This window comes from Megalobrama amblycephala, linkage group LG17 (assembly GCF_018812025.1).
Source record: "Megalobrama amblycephala isolate DHTTF-2021 linkage group LG17, ASM1881202v1, whole genome shotgun sequence".
Lineage (NCBI taxonomy): Eukaryota > Metazoa > Chordata > Actinopteri > Cypriniformes > Xenocyprididae > Megalobrama > Megalobrama amblycephala.
Window position 1 is genome coordinate 7,866,084 of NC_063060.1, and position 17,059 is coordinate 7,883,142.

Below are 17,059 nucleotides of genomic sequence, written 5' to 3' on the forward strand. Positions count from 1 at the left end.
CGATCGGTTTGTGCGAGAAACCGAACAGTATTTATACCATTTTTTTACCTCTAAAACACCACTATGTCCAACTGCGTTCAGCATTCGCTTAGTGAGGTCTAATCGTGCTCTGACAACGGCAGTGATGTCTCGCGCATATACTTCAATGAGTGCTAGACATCACTGCCGTTGTCAGAGTGCGTTAAGTTGGACATAGTGGTGTTTTAGTGGGAAAATATGGTATAAATACTGTTCGGTTTCTCGCACAAACCGATCGTTTCGGTCTTAGGACATCAATGTGTCGTCACGAGCTGCAGGGTTTAATTTGGATTTGTCTGTGCATGTTTATTTGACTCTTATTGTTGGTGTTCCCATTCAATCGCATAATTTGACTGACAGACGGCAGTGGTTGGAGTTAAAAATCATCATTTGTGTTCTACTGAAGAAACAAAGTCATCTACATCTTGGATGCCCTGGGGTAAGCAGATAAACATCAAATTTTCATTTTTGGGTGAACTATCCCTTTAAAGCACTTTTTCCAGAATTTTTCCAGAGTGCTTCAGTGCTCAGGTCGAATTTGTCTATTCCTTGTAGATTGTACTTTTAATATTTTAATACAATGCAATACACGTATTTAAGTGTGTATATTGTCATTCAGTAATATGAAATTGCACAAATGACCGTAATTCATACATAAAAATCTAAGTGATTTATTCTTTTAATGCTGTTACACTGTTTTTATGCATGCTGTACTAATTGTGTTTGTAAACACAACATGAGTTGTATTTCTTTGTGGCCTGTTGAATCTGAGAAAATAAATCCCATTGGTTTGAAAGTTTTATTTTTTTGTTTGTTTGTTTTTTTGTTTTTTGTGATCTGTTTATATATATATATATATATATATATATATATATATATATATATATATATATATATATATATATATATATACAATGCAAAATGGTGAACATTTGGAAATTTAGAAATGTTCTTTAATTCGAGAGTGCTAAAAGCACAATTAATCTTTGTACACTTTCAGTGTAAAAAAAATAACCTTTTGAATTGGTGTATAATACACTCTTGCAGAGAGTAATACACAGTGTACACTAGAGTATATTGTACACTTTTGGTGTAAAACAATGTACACTGTCGAGGGGTATATATTCAACACTTTTGAAAGTGTTACTTAAACACCAGGCTGGTGGGACCTATATATACACCAGAGAAGTGTAAAATGTACACTTACGGAGTTAAATGAACACTGGGCAATTTGCTGTGTGTGTTTGCATTTAGATTAGGGCTGTCAATCGATTAAAAAATTTTAATCTAATTAATTACATACTCTGTCATTAATTAATCTAAATTAATTGCATACATAATTTTTGCTGTGAAAGTATTAAATATTTCAATTCATAATTAATCAATGCAGAGTTTTTCCCTGGTCAAAAATGGTCTTCGGTGGTGACAGACATGGTCATCCACACAAACAGTAAAAAGTGCCCTACCCACGAGATCTACGAGCCCGATACTGACAATAAAGTACCTGTCAGTCTCACTGTAATTCTTTCTTGCACTCTTTGCAAAAAAAAAAAAAAAAAAAAAAAAAAAAAAAAAAGATTTTATAGCTTTGTAAGAGAAGATGCTTTTTTGCTAAACCTGAAAAGTATTAAAAAGTAGCATTTAGAAGTTAAATTATATTATTAATTAATATTCTACCATATACAATTGAATGCACCTAGCTAACAACAACTTGCTTTGTTCTGGTTTCACCTCACTCCAGTCTAAACTAACTGATTTTATAGGTTTCTGGGAACCAAAAATTGTTAGCTGGGATATATACTACACATTGTCATTTAAACCTGAAAATACTGTGGATTATTAAGGCTAATTTTACTAACCACTCTTGCTAAATGGAGTAAGCACACTTATGTTCTCACTTCAGAGTTGTTTGAGTAAATGATTCATTATAGACCGTGTGGAAGAATCAGTTGTTGTCATGATTCATTAAAATGAATCTGTTCAAATGAGTCATTAGGTCGCGAATTGGACATTAGCGGACGTTGACGTGTTGCGTGCGAATCGCGACTGTTATTAGGATATCGCAAAAGATTTGTCAACACAGAAAACACTTCACCACTGGATAGGATTTTCTTTTTGTTTACTGAAAGTGTGATTTATGTCAGCTGCACGTGCAGGGCGCCTGAGAAGATGAGGTGACGTTCTTTTGAGCACTATTCACACCCAGCGGTTATTCAGGAAAAACATTCTCTGAATGCGCCTCGTGAAACATGGATTCGGTCTTAGGCTACGAACTTTTAGCATTGTGTCAGTTGATTTAGATTATTATGTGTGAGGTAGAGAGAGTGCAAAGACGGTGCTTACTTTGAAGACAGAGAGCTCGCGCGCACGAGAACGGCTCCAGGTTCAAATGTCAATAGAGTGCCCCAGGGATGACGCATTTTTGTAGGCAAAACCCGGAAGCGAGTTAGCATTTTAGGACTTCCGGTTCCAACGCCGTAAAGTCTATGGGTTTTTTGAGTGGGTTTTTGCTAAATCGCCTGAAATAAGGTCTGTGGTTAACAAAGCCTCTAAATACTTTCACGTTTTGATCTATGACACAAAACACACCAGTTATAACCCACTTGTGATTTTTTAAACTTTTACTGTGTCTTAAAATCGGCGGTTGCTAACAAATTGCTAAAAGGGACTACTTCCTTTGGCGGGGACTTTAGACGTCATCATGATAAACAGGACATTTGGACAGCATTTCTCATGAAAAAGTGGATAAGTATTCATACACAGAGCAGATCATAATCAGTGAGCATGTTTTTAAATAGAGTTGTTTTCTAAATAAAGTTTGAGGAAGCTTGGTGGTGACGACGTTGATCCGCGACCATGGTTTGCTGTAGTCCGTTTATAGCCTACTGTTAGCCTTTTATATCTGACGACTTTATTTAGGCTTCTATAAATGTTGTGTTAACTTGTAAAGATTATCTTGATAGACAAAACGTGTAAGTGTCATAACCCTTTGTTAAACACAGAGCTTATGTTCTGTGATTTTCCAAAAGTCTATGGGAAAAATGAATAGGCTTTCAGTCGAGGGAACCCGTGCGCCACTAACTTCCGGGTTGGCCTACAAAAACGCGTCATCCCTGGGGCACTCTATACGGAATAGATTAATCTGCGTTAATTTTTTTAACGCGTTATTTTTTCTCAGATTAATTAATCGAAATTAACGCGTTATTTTGACAGCCCTAATTTAGATGCATTGTATTTTTAAGGCTTGCATTTTTATGGGCTGAAATTCAACATGGTCGTATATTTAAGCTGTGAATATTTCAATTAAAAATATTTCACACACATTTTCATTATTAAAAATTCAATAATTTATTTTCACCTTTCAGATTTCACTTCCAAAATATTCATTCTGTTTAAAATACAACCTATAAAATTCAACTAGCAATTTTCTGTCCATTTTATTTCGCTTTTCAAATTCACTTCCACAAATTCAGTGGTTCAAATTCGGCAGAAAATTCAACATTTCACATCCGGGAGCTGCAGGAAAAGCAGTAGAGTACCGATGCATAATCTCCATCTGCTGTTAGTCGACCTCACCAGCAGGTGCCGCTAACGGCTGTTTACGAAGACTAGAGCAACAGCTATAAGTCATCATTCATTCATAAAAACGGATTTACAGAAATGGAGCAAGTGGTAAGTGAATGTGTGATGTTTATCACGGCCAGGATGAAGTATGTCATAGATATATACACTAGATGTCGCCTTGGCCGCCATCTTGGAACAGGGGAGCCTTCCTCTTTAATGCATCAGCGTCAATGTAGGCAAAGGTCTAACGGAAATAAAATCACCATAAATCGTCATGAATGCGATTTTCTAGGTTTTTTTGGGGGATTCGTTACAACGGTCAGACATGTATTTATCATTGAGTGCAGAGAAAATTTAAGGTTTTGATATTAAGATAATCTACTTTTTAAAAAATATAATGCATAGTGCTAGTAGGCCTAAGTTTATTAGTAGCATTCTTCCACTTGAGTAAACTTCAAATGAACTATCGCTACTTACATATAATTATTAAAGAATAAAATAGAAAAACAACATGAAAATCACCACTTGGGGAGATCTAGAACAAGAACCAGGTGGAGTTTGTAGAAAACAATTTGATTTCATATTTTTTATGAATTTTTAAAATCTGTCTGTATAGTGAGGTAGTCTATGACTTTGACATATAATTATTAAAGAATAAAACAGTAAAACAACATGATAGTCACCGCAGTTGTACTTAATTGGGAACATGTATAACAAGAATCAGGTTAAGTTTGCAGTAAACATTTTATTTATTTTTTATGAATTTTAAAAATATTTCTACCGACACTTTAACACCTACCACGCAACCTCATGTATACGCGCAATACATTTTAAGCATAGATGGCGTGACCGCATACAGGTCGCGGGGCAGGCGTGTTTATCCGTGGCAGGTCGCGGGGCAGGCGCATATAGCGGTGACAGGTCGAGTGGCAGCTGCCACTAGCGGTGACGGGTCGAGTGACAGGTCTCAGTGGCAGCTGCCCCTGCCACGCAAACTGTCAAAAACTAATGGGTAACTAGCATGGATTAGCTGCGGTCGTTAACCAAGGACTGAAACAAACCAACGTAACCAGAAATATAATTTCGTAACATTCAATATCATAAAACACATTCTCACTTGTGAAATGTAATCCCTTGCTGTCTGGTTTTTAGATTTCTTTTGTTTGAACATCCATACGCAGCACAAAAGTCCGGCATCGTCCATGAATTCAAAGTACAGGCGGAGATTGCAGCGTTACCTAGCTACTTCCTATGACCCTAAGACCCCTGTTCCAAGATGGCGGCGGTTTTGACGCATGCGTAGAACCCCAAGGCGACATCTAGTGTATATATCTATGGGGCTATATAAGCAGGCGTTTCACCATAGGATTTGAGGTCATTCGACTGAAGCGACGACACTGAAGCCGCAGCCTCGTGGCACGGCATGTATCGCAGTACTCGTTCCATATCTCAGGGAACCGAGGTTACGTTAGTAACCGAGTACGTTCCCTTTCGATACTTCACTCGTACTGCGTATGGGGAACGAATTCAACCGCGCCGTGCCACGGCAGGGAACGACTGGACTTGTCTTGGGAACCGATAGGGAACCAGCGGACAAGTGAGAAGGCCGAAGCCGCCGAACCCATGTTACACTTGCAACAAGGAGTTAACTCCTGGAATGGCATGAAGCGGAGCTCAGTAGAGGCCGCGGGATCATACCGACAGGACCCGAGCTTTGTAAGGTCGGGATATCCAAATTATAAAATCTTACAAAAGTGGACGAAAGACCAGCCAGCCGCCTCACAGATGTCTTTAATGGAAACTCCACTGGACCAGGCCCAAGAGGAAGACATTCCTCTAGTGGAGTGGGCTCTAACTCCTATGGGGCAGTTCTGGCCCATAGAGGAGTAACAAAGAGCAATAGCGTCGACTATCCAACGCGAAAGATGCTGCTTAGAGACTGCCATCCGCTTGGTGTGGCCTCCAAAGCAGACAAAGAGCTGATCAGATTGCCGGAAAGGCTGAGATCGCTCAGTGTAGGTCCTCAATGCCCTGACGGGGCAGAGTAATTCCAACTCTCATTCGTCCGATGAAGGAGGAAGCGCTGAGAGGGAAATGACCTGTGCTCTGAACGGAGTCGAGAGCACCTTAGGGACGTAGCCATGCCTATGGTTTTAGAACGACTTTGGAGTCGTTAGGCCCAAACTCGAAGCACGCAGGATTCACAGAGAGAGCCTGCAAGTCGCCAACACGCTTAACCGATGCTAGTGCAAGCAGCAGAGCGGTTTTGAGTGCCAGGGGCCTGAGGTCCAGCTGAACGCAGCGGCTCAAAGGGAGGCCCTTTGAGAGCCCTGAGGACCAGAGAGAGGTCCCAGGTAGGGACGGTGAGAGGGCGAGGAGGATTTAATTGCCTAGAACCTCTCAAGAAATGCACCATAAGGTTGTTTCGTCCCACTGACTGGCCAGCGATAGGAGCATGAAACGCTGCAATGGCTGCTTACGTAAACTTTGAGCGTTGAGGGGGCGCGACCCATATCCAAACGCTTCCTGGAGAAAAGACAGTATTGGTGATATGTCACACTCCACAGGGTCTATGTTGCGTGCAGAGCACCAGCCAACAAAGACAGACCATTTCGGGGTGTAAAGGCATCTTGTGGACGGCGCTCTTCGCATGAGAAATGGTATTTAGCACGTCCCCTGGGAGGTTAGCAGGCTCCCATCGAGGGACCAAAGGTGTAGAGCCCAAAGTTCTGGCTGAGGGTGCCAGATCGTCCTGTACGCCTGAGAGAGGAGGTCCCGTCTCAGGGGAATTGGCCACGTGGGCTTTCGTGGAAAGCCTGAACAGCTCCGAGGACCAAACTTGGCTCCTCCAGAGCGGGGCCACCAGGAGGACTCTGTGTTTGTCTTCCTCGACTCGCCTGATGACTTGAGGGATCAGAGCGATCGGGGGAAAAGCATACAGGAGAGCGCTGGGCCAGGCGTGGGCCAGCGCATCGTCCTCTTTCGAAAAATAAATTGGGCAGTGAGAGTTGTCTCTTCGAGGCGAAGAGGTCTACCTCTGCCTTCCCGAAGAACTCCCAAATTCTGAGAACTGTCTGTGGGTGGAGCATCCACTTGTCTGAGGGGACGTTGCTCCGAGATAGCATGTCTGCTCCCAAGTTCGTCCTCCCGGGTATATGAGTCGCCTTGAGCGACTGAAACCTCGGTAGTGCCAATTCCAGGAGACGTGTCACCAGAGCACATAAGTGGCTGGATGAAAGACCGCCCTGGTGATTTATGTAAGACACCACTGTCATGCTGTCCGACTGGACTAAGACGTGGCGTCCTGTCAGGTGTGCCTGGAATGCCTGAAGGGCTCGAATCACTGCCAGCATCTCGAGGCAGTTGATGTGCAGATGGCTCTCCTCGTGAGACCACGAGCCGAAGGCCGGCCTGCCCAGAGCACGGTCCTTCTGGACACCGCCTGTAGAGGTATTCCTTGACTGAACCAAGTGGGGTCGTCCAGGTTTTCAGAGCTGTCAAACAGGCTCGATTGACCCTGAGACGCAGGCGGCCGCACCGAAGGCTGAGCTGCAGAACCGGGAAGGCGGAAGCCATCAGCCCTAACATCCTCTGGAAAAACTTCAGAGGGAGACAGGCTTTGTTCCTGACTGAAGCTGCGAGCTGCTCTGGTGAGACTACAGCCGTCATACGGGCTGAGTCGAGAACTGCACCCAGGAACGTTATATGCTGGCTGGGGAGCAGTGAGCGCTTGGCAAAATTGACCCTGAGACCCAGGCACTCCAAGTGGCTGAGTATCACGGATCTGTGGTATTCTAGCTCAGCTCGAGATTGGGCTAGAATGAGCCAGTCGTCGAGATAATTGAGAACTCGGATTCCCATCTGTCTCAGAGGGGAAAGAGCCGCGTTCAATCACTTGGTAAAAGTGCGAGGAGCTAGGGACAGCCTGAACAGGAAGGACCGTGTACTGATAAGCCACTCCCTCGAATGCGAATCTCAAGAATCGCCTGTGGTGGGGGGCTATCTGGATGTGAAAGTATGCATCTTTCAGGTCCAGCAAACAGAACCAGTCCCCGGGGCAAATCTGCATGAGGATCTGTTTCAGCGTTAACATTTTGAACTTCCGTCTCATGAGGGAAAGTAGTACCTCAGAATTCTGAGGTCCAAGATCTTTTTTGGGGACAAGGAAGTAGCAGTTGTAAAAGCCTGACTCGCTCTCTGAGGGGGGCACTATTTCTATAGCCCCTTTCTCCAGCAGAGACATCACTTCTGATCAGAGGACATGAGCGTCGTCCGTGTTTATTGAAGTGGGAAGTACGCCGCCAAAGCGCAGGGGTCTGCCGAGCAAACTGGAGCGAGCAGCCTTGAGATATTATCCCCAGAACCCACTTTGACACTCCGGGGATGGCCTGCCAGGCCTCGGCCCGTAAAGCAAGGGATTGAATGGTGCCAGGCGGCGGACCGCCTAGAACAGGGTCCGTACGCCGGCGAGTGTGGGAGAGGAAAATTGCTCTTTCTTTGAGAATGTAAAATATTTATTGTGTTCGCCATAATAACAGCATTTTGAGTGGGCGCAACAGCAATGGACCCTGGTCGCAGAACACACAAACTGGTTCCCATGCCCGGAACTGAACGGGGCAGAGGGGAAAGAGAACGAGAGAGCTTTGGGGGCGGTCTGGCCTTGGCAGGACTTAACCCCTTCCTCTTTTCTCCCCTGGGATCAGGAAGACTTGGGAGGCCTCGGGTCCAGCTCTATCTTAGGCCGGGGGGCCTGCCGCTGCCTGTCCTGAGGAAGGAGGAGCGCCTAGTGGGTCGGGCTCGGCAGCGCTGTTCCTTCAGGGCTGGAGCTGCCTGGGTGGTAGAGGGAGCAGACTTGTTCTGCTGAGCCGGCGCAGTCCTGAGGCAGCTGGAAGCAGAGGTAGAGCTGGAGCGCTTTGGCAGGAAGTGTCGCATGGCCTGGGACGACTTCTGAGCTGCTGCGGTGAAACGCGGGGGAAAGCCCTCTAGGGGCCTGGCGACGTCCAATCTCATCCAATCTGCTACGCGTCGGCTCTTCAGGTGGGGCGGAGAGCTGGGAGAGGATGCCGGCATCCATCCCGTGAGCTGGTAATTGGGCATCCAACACCAGCCCATCCGGGAGAGACGCAGCTCGGCATCCATCCCGGGTCTCCAGCGATGGTAATTGGGCTCTCCTCAGCCGCCCATTCCTCCATCTCAGAAGCCACGAGACACAGAGTCATCGTCTCGCATCCTCGGAAACCGCAGAAAGAGACGAGGTTGCGCGGGAGGGACGCAGGTCTGGGGGACTTCGGGGGAAAGGGTGAGGCAAGCGGGAGCTGGGCTGGCTCATCCAACTCCAGGCGCTGGACTGCTCTACCCCGCGGTCTCTTCCTGGCTGGCTCGCGGGAGGAAGGAGATTATAGATGATAGATGCGCCGGATGGCGGCAGGAGACACGCTGGCAGGCGGCCGAAAGCGGGAAGCGGGCGGCTCAAGACGGTGCTCGAGGCAGCAGTCGATGAGGGCGCAAGCGCTTTCTAGTCCGGCGAGCTCAACAGTCCGCTGCGGGGGCCTCTTCAATGGCGGCGAGAGCGTCTTCCAGTCAGCTTCTTCCCAGGCGGCGAAGGCTTCAGCTGGAGATCAGCGAAGAGATGTGAAGTCGTGCTGAAGGAGAGAGAACTGAAATCCTATGGTAAAACGCCTGCTTATATAGCCCAAAACCCCACCCATTTCGGCGGGAATATTCGCGCGCTTTGTCGCCATAGGCCGCTCAGCTATGCCGCGCCGCCATTGGTTCAACAACTTGTCTATGAGTGAACCAATGACGGTGCAGTTACACTGCGTTATTGAGAAAGGCTTCAGTAACGGGGAAAAAGGAGACTTTCCCCATACGCAGTACAAGTGAAGTATCGAAAGGGAACAACGGAATTGCGCACTCAAGTTTATGGGTGCTGTAAATTTTACCTGCTACATGATGGCACTGTTTTCGACACTCTTGATGCTTTGAAACCTTTCCCGAAACATTTAGAGAAAAGCTTCAAAGATTTAAGAGGCTTAATTTCTCCATTCCCTACTCAATAGTTTTAGGCCTTTTTGCAAATGTTTCAGTCGAAATTTAGCTGTTTTAGAGAGCGTTTACTCATTTTGAGCCTGTTTTTAAACAATAACTTTCCTGTAACGTCATTTTTCATGTGTGTAAAAAACAACAAAAACCAAACTAGCCAACAGGTTTCTTTTTTCCCATATGCCCCACGCCCACCCATGGACGCACATACACACGTTTGACTTTACAACAGACAAACGCACACCTTTATTTATTCTCATTCTCTCTTGCTCTCTTATGAGTGTACGCAGATATGTTTTAATAATCAATTTAAAAATTAGCCCTATGTAAAAAATAAAAACGGCATTAATTAGCGCCCTCTCATGGTACGCACAGTGCATACAGCTGCAGGCGCCACTGTTACCATCAACCACAGGACAGGACAGGTTATATTAGACTACATACAGGTTTGAGTTTATAATCTCAAATTAATACCCACTGTAGATTCTCTTACCCAGGTCTTTGAAGAGGAATGGTTCATGATGTTCCAGCGCATAATAAAAGTAATTTTTCACTCTGTCTCCTCCAGAATGCAGTGCTTCAAAGAGCTCTCTCATTTTGCTCGGGTTGGTTTTTTCTGCTCTGATCTCTGAATATGTTTCATCATGTATCATGTCTTTATTTTTGAGCTCATCTGCTATTGCCATCACTGAAGAAACCCTTTGAATAAGCGCTGCCCGGTTCCTCTCCACAAACTGGGCCTCTGGACATAAAAGAAGGTATTAACCTCCAGCAATGTGTAGCTTAGGCTACGGTTGTTTTTAGCCAATCAGAGAAACAAGCCTATAGCCTATTTCAAAGTTTTCGTAACTCATTATTATAAAAAAAATAACAGATTAATTGTTTAATTGTACAAAATAGGGAATTAGATTTGTTTTGAAACTATTTGAATTTGATATCGGCTAAGTACAGATCGTGCCATGTCTTTCACTTACCAAAGCTGCTCATCTTGTTGAACAACAGACCTTGATCCGCGAATTAAAATATGCCGATTAGCCTCCCTATGGGTACTTAGGCTTTATAACTTTTGGATTTTTTTTTTTTTTTTTTTACTTTTTAAAACTGCTGTATCAAACACGCGTTCGCAAAATTCTATTTCAACTGAAGTTTCACATTTAAAAAAAAATAAAAATAAAAGAGGTGCAGGAGTCCCGGACGTGAAAAACGAAAGTATTTTTCAACATAAATGAACTTGGGCTGTGCGTAGGCCTATATACTATAAGACCATACAGCATCACGCTATTTGTACATATTAGTAGCCAACTTAGGCTACACTGTGTAGGCCTATACAGCCTAGCAATAAAATAAGAGATTGGATGGTCTTTTGGCGTTTGGTCTAGATTAGAATCATGCAATGTTTTTTTAAACTAGCCTAATCATTTACAGACATGTAGGCGGAGTTTCATTCACTTGTAAGCGTCAAGTGTCTGCATTTAGCTACAAAATATGACCTATAATATCCTAAATATTTCTCACCAGCACTTAAATTACATTTTCATTAAAATAGGCTATATTTTGGTCCTACAGGCTATAAAAAAATTATTTAGCTTTCTTTAGCCTGGTAGGCATACATACGCTTTTGATAGACTCAGACTCGTTTTTGTAACTTTTTGTAAAAAAAATAGCCCATCTCATTTGGAGTTCAGCGAGTGTTCATTTTAGACCTTGAGCGTGCACGATTAAAGCGTATTATATACAGTTTAATGCATAGATGCGGGAATCCTGCCCCTGAGGTGCCCCTGCCCTGTCACTCATCACTGATGTAGGCAGTGTTGCCAAGTTGCCAACTAATTGTCAGGGGAAGTTGCTAAAGGCAGGTCGATTTGTTGCTAAAAGTTGCTAAATGACGTTGTGATGTAATTTCGTGATGACGTCATTGTGTAATCATGACGCAAAAAATGCATTACTGCGTAGAATACACAATGAGATTAATCAAATCCGAGTGAAAAATATGATTTGAAATGTTAGTTTAGATTTGTTCGTAAAAAAAAATAGTATTAACATTTTATTTGTAAAAGTAATGTACAACATTCTTTATGTTCAGATAATTTTATCTTTAAATACAACATTGAATTATTGAAGTTATACATTTTTGAACAATTACATTTTGTGTATTTTCTCATCAAAACTACACATTCTGAGCAATTATAATTTTAAGCAGTGTATTGTTAGTGTGCTAGGGCACAGTGACTGTGTTAATGTGAGGGTTTAAATTAGGCATTACATTTTGTGTTTACAGGGTTACGGGTACAACTACCAGTACCTTTTCCATTTTTCGACATATTTTTTCTTACAGTGTAGGCTAGGCTACCTAACTGAACTACAATTCAATCATGACAACTCTCGGAGTGGATTAAATTCAACCAGCTTTTATTGGCATGGGGTATGAAGTATACATGGCTTGATTTTGGCGTACGAGATCTGCTACGCTGCTGCAGTTACTGCTGCTGCTGCTGTTGCTGCTGAGCAAATACAAATTGTTTAGCTTCATCAAATAAAACAACAAGGAAAAGGCTGCTGCAAGAATGGTAGAACCCCCGTAGCAGATCTCTACAGGTGGCGCTGGGGAGGAGGAGGGATAACAGCACTTCACATTGCGGAGCTTGTCGATTGCAGGCTAGGGTACGATATATATGGTTGTGTGGATATGGAATTACTTCTGATTGGCTGATGCCATGGCATAGAAAGAACCAATCAGCGCTCAGTTAGAGTTTCATGACTGAACTTTGTATTTATAGGAACAAATTAACATGCCATCATAAATGATCAATTATTATTGAACAATTGCAACTAGCAACTTAATTTACATATAATGTGTGTACTGTTAGGCCCCCACTCCATCTTTCTTCAGCTCTCTCCAGGATGATGTGCTGCTTGGCTGGCTAGCTATGGTTTCCTCTTTTTGTGTAATTTAGATATAAATATGTGCCTTTTTATTGTTTGAGGCACTTTACAAAAGTTGTTAAAAGTTGCCAAATAAATTGTAAAAATAGCTAAATTTGTTGCTAAGTGCTCTTTGAAAAAAAGTTGCTAGGGTTAGTCTGAGAAGTAGCTAAATCTAGCAACAAAATTGCTAAATTGGCAACAGACTGGGACACTTTTTGCCATTGAGATGAAGTGGGAAAAGTGTCTCAATCAACCTGAATTCACTCCAAGTAGCCTATATTGAACCCGTGTAAACGTTCACAGTTCAGTTGAATAATAAAGTAGGTGCTCTAAACGCTGCTGAACCTACTTTACAAAGCCTTCCGCTTAAGTAAGTGCGTGCAGTTTAACTTTAAAACAGGTGCGAGTGGGAGAATGGAAGAATTCTTTGAGAATTATCGACAGGTAGAAAAAATTTAATTTAAAATTCAAGTAAGATAAAGACGCTTATGTTAAACGTGTTTTAAAAAGTTTGGTTGAAAATAAACGTAGGCTATAGTTGTTATGAATAATTCACTGAAATTTAAATTATGAAACATAGAGGGCAGTGTCTTGCACTGCGATAAGGATGAAACTGTTGGCGCTTTCACGATAAAGTTCCAGGTTACTGTTTCACATTTTAATTATAACTGAATTTGATTATTTCGGTAAAGTAGGCTATGTTTTAATCCATAGTCGAAGCCAGAGGGCGCCCTCACGCAGAAAGTACAAGATAGACTCATAAAAGGTATTAGGGTGTTTAAATTCATTTTTTGACTGGTTTTATGTCAGGCGGTACAACCATAGACTCTGGGGTACAACCAAATTGTTGTATAGCTCCTGTAAGTTGTACCACCTGACATGGAAAGTGAACTAGCCTACACAAACTTGAAATTAGCAGTTTTTACCAGTATCTGAGAGAGATCTGCAAGCCTTTTTCATTCTCCTCTGGATGATGCATTGCCATGTTTACTGTTATTACCTTCTAATTTCATAATAAAAGAGCCATGTTTGCAGTTGTGAAATTTGAGAATAAAATTGCTGGACAAAAGGTTTCAAACTTAAAATGATGCCATAGTATTTCGTTTTTTTTTTTTTTTTTTTTTTTTTTAAACACCATTTAAAATAGTTTTCTTAGCCTTTTCATTTGTTTGGACAGTTGCACCACCTGTCATTTTGCGGGTTTAAGATAACAAAACATAAAATAATATATTATAAATACTAAAAATGAATTTTAACTAAATAGATTTTATAGAATAAAGTGATATATGTCATGAATTTATCAAATTATTTTAAAAGTAAATAATGCACTTGGACAGAAAAATATGCATGTAGATCATACACATTGGCCCTTGAACGTTAAACTTTGCATCTTTGTAAAGGGTGGCCCCATTGTGGCCCCTGCTTAAAAAAAAAAAATCCTATCCACCACTGTCTGTCTGTTATTTATTGAACTGCTGTATTAAATCAGTCACATTTGCAATTGTGCAGATGTTCGAAAAAATAGAACTCTTGTTTATTTTATAAATATAAATAACAGCAGGCTCCCTCATTAAATTATTTTTTAAAAAGATCTCATAATTTAGTGGAAAAATAACAGAAATTATTGTTCTTTGTAAAGAAATTATGAGAGTATGACAGTATTTGTAAACAGATGTTTCCAAAGTGCACATTACATTAATATTTTAATCAAACTGTCTGTGCTTTAGCCTATAATCAGACTCAAAAGGTTTTGTCTGTTCATTTTCTGTTGCGTTGTACCACAACGGACTTGTTGCCACAATTTGAGGCACGTTCAAAAAATAAAAATAAAAATAATAGAATAAAATAGCATTGTGTTTATTATTTATATATTTTGCAATGTCAAAATTCAGTTTACAAAAGAAGTGGATAAACTACTAATATAACTAAACAATATAATGTCAATCTAGATGATACAGCAACATTTATTTAGGACTCGGCTCAGCTATATAGAAATAAAATCTGTACAAAAAAAAAAAAAAAAAAAATCCATTTACCTTATTCAATGTCCTTATCAGATGACAAAATATATTTAAGCAGTCCAGAAGTTCAAACTGACCATTTCAATGTTTTCTTTATCTTCAATAATGAATTTATTTAGTTTTAACAAATACTTAAATAAATGAGTCATCTTGAGTTAATTTGGTAATGTTTTTTTTTTTCAATTAATATTTCAATTCAGTTCACAAATCAATTTATTATAGCATTAAACAGTGACAAGATTTTATCATTTAATTTCCTGGCTGTTCATTTATGCAGTTCCCCAACTCCAGCAATATATTCACCAAGACAATGATTAAGAATCTGAACGCATCAGTTCTTCAGAGAGGTAGGGCTCTTCTTCCTGAAGAATCAAGATGAATTGAGCTTTTGCAGTGACACCACTTGAATTCACTGTGTAACAGATCTTTCTCATACTATCCTGACTGCTTAAATTACAATGTGTGATTTCAGAATATAATTCCTCATGAATTATTCTCTGCTCACGCAGTTTATCTGCAATGCTCTTCACATTTTTAACCCTTTGAATTAGAGCCAATCTGTGTTTATCAAAAAATGTAGCTTTATCAATCTCAGAATTCAGTTGCGGCTCATCTTGTATTTTCTTTTGATTTAACTGTTCAAGTTCATCTTTCCATATTGTGGCAGTCCACACGGACTTCTTGTCCTCCTCTCTGATAAGATTCATTTGTACGTCACCATCCTGAAGCTGTTTGACCTTAAAGAAGTTTGGATCAACATCTGTTGTAAATGAAATCCCCTCTACAGGATGAACAGAAGCACCAGGAACCTCAAGAAGGTGTGGTGTTTTCATCCGAAATGGTCTGTTAGGTCTGGGATGGCTGATCAGATGGCTTGATTTTTCATTCTGCTCAACTTTCTCTTTTGAACAAGTGTCATTCACTGGAAAAAAGTAGATGTGAAGAATGAGAGGATCTTTACAGCGCATGTAGAGAAGAAGATTGCAGTGTGCTTCCCACTTCATGATCCAGCTTATAATTAGAGTTGTAAGAGAGAAGGATGGTTGGAGTATTTTAGCATGATAACGGGTCAACTCTACAGACTGTAAAGATATTCCTTCATCTCTTTTGCTGAGGAGCTTCACAGCATCTTTGAGAGTGGGGTGAGACTCTGCTAAACAGATGTAATGAGGCAGATGGGCCTCCTCCAGTTTCCCTGAGATCACGGTCACATCAATCACTGGACCAATTCGCTCACACTGAAGCCTCTCCAGCTCTGCACTGAGGAAATGTCCATTCACTGGACGGTACTGGAGAGTGACGTCACCAAAACAGACCCATCGCATTCTGGTCCTGCTGCACTCGAATCGACCCGCCTGAGTGCTGATCCTGAACTTTGACCCTCCTTCATCTGTACAGACTGACGGCTCCACCTGAACCCACTGATCTCTACCAACAATGTGAACACAAGTCTGACAGTGAAGATTCATCTCAGAAGGTTCAGCAGAGATGTTCAGCCTAAAGAACAGAGATGATAATGATAAAATGTGGAGAATTGTGGTAAACCTAATAGAGATATTAATTTACAATATAGGAACTATTGCTTAAACATGCATTGAGGAGAATATATCAATGCTTTTCTCCCCTCTTGATCACAACCCTTTTGCCTTATCTTTTTATTTCCTGTCAGTTGGTTTTGGTGTTTGTATTCCACTCATGTTTCACAATGCTTTGCTCAAGGTATAAGAAGGAAAGGTAACTGCTGATCTACCACTCGTGCACACTAGTGAGTAACTTCAGACTAGAAGAAAGGCTTTTACTCCTGCCTCTTCTGCACAGCAGTGATGGTTACAGCTAAGTTTTTCTACACAGTATGTTGTCCATTCTACTGTCTATATATTTAAACATGTAACTTAATAAATAACTTTGCCTGCAGACTTGGAGAATCTTTCCTTTTAACACTGATAAAGTTCAAAGCTGTATTTTTTTTAAAAGCTAAAGTGATTATTTAAGAATAATAACAACTTTAATGGAGTCAGAATAATTATACTGGAGTCAGATGACTGAATTATGCACATCATCCTTCAAAGGCTTTTTATTCCGATTATTGGTTCAAAATAGTGTAAACTTCCAGTCTTACAGTTTGATATCAAATGCAAACACAACTGTCCACTAAAGTGTGACTTAAGCATCTAACTTTTTAGGGCCACTGTACCTGGTATCACAACATGACAGAAATAAATTTCATAGATAACAGCAAATGCTCTTACCTGATCTCCTGTAGACTGGTGCAGGTCTGGATGAGGGAAATGATCCCAGAAGCCCAGCTCTCATTCAGACTGAACACCTTCAGATCCAACTTCTTCAAACCCACAGAGTGAAATGAAGACAGCAGCAAACTGACATGATCCTCAAGAGCTGAAGAGCTGCAAAAATATGTTCCACAACAAAATATTTCTACAAAAATATGACCACAACATGTTTTGTTGTTGTTGTTGTTTTATAACAGT

The 17,059-nt window shown here is 41.4% G+C and overlaps 1 protein-coding gene across 1 annotated transcript in view; it reads right to left on the bottom strand.

The window, feature by feature from the left end:
• LOC125251176 overlaps positions 1 to 17,059 on the bottom strand; it is an 89,028-nt gene that overhangs the window by 67,578 nt on the left and 4,391 nt on the right. Inside the window, 1 exon segment of the mRNA XM_048164125.1 lies at positions 16,820 to 16,975. Within this exon segment, the coding sequence (XP_048020082.1) occupies positions 16,820 to 16,975 (156 nt within the window).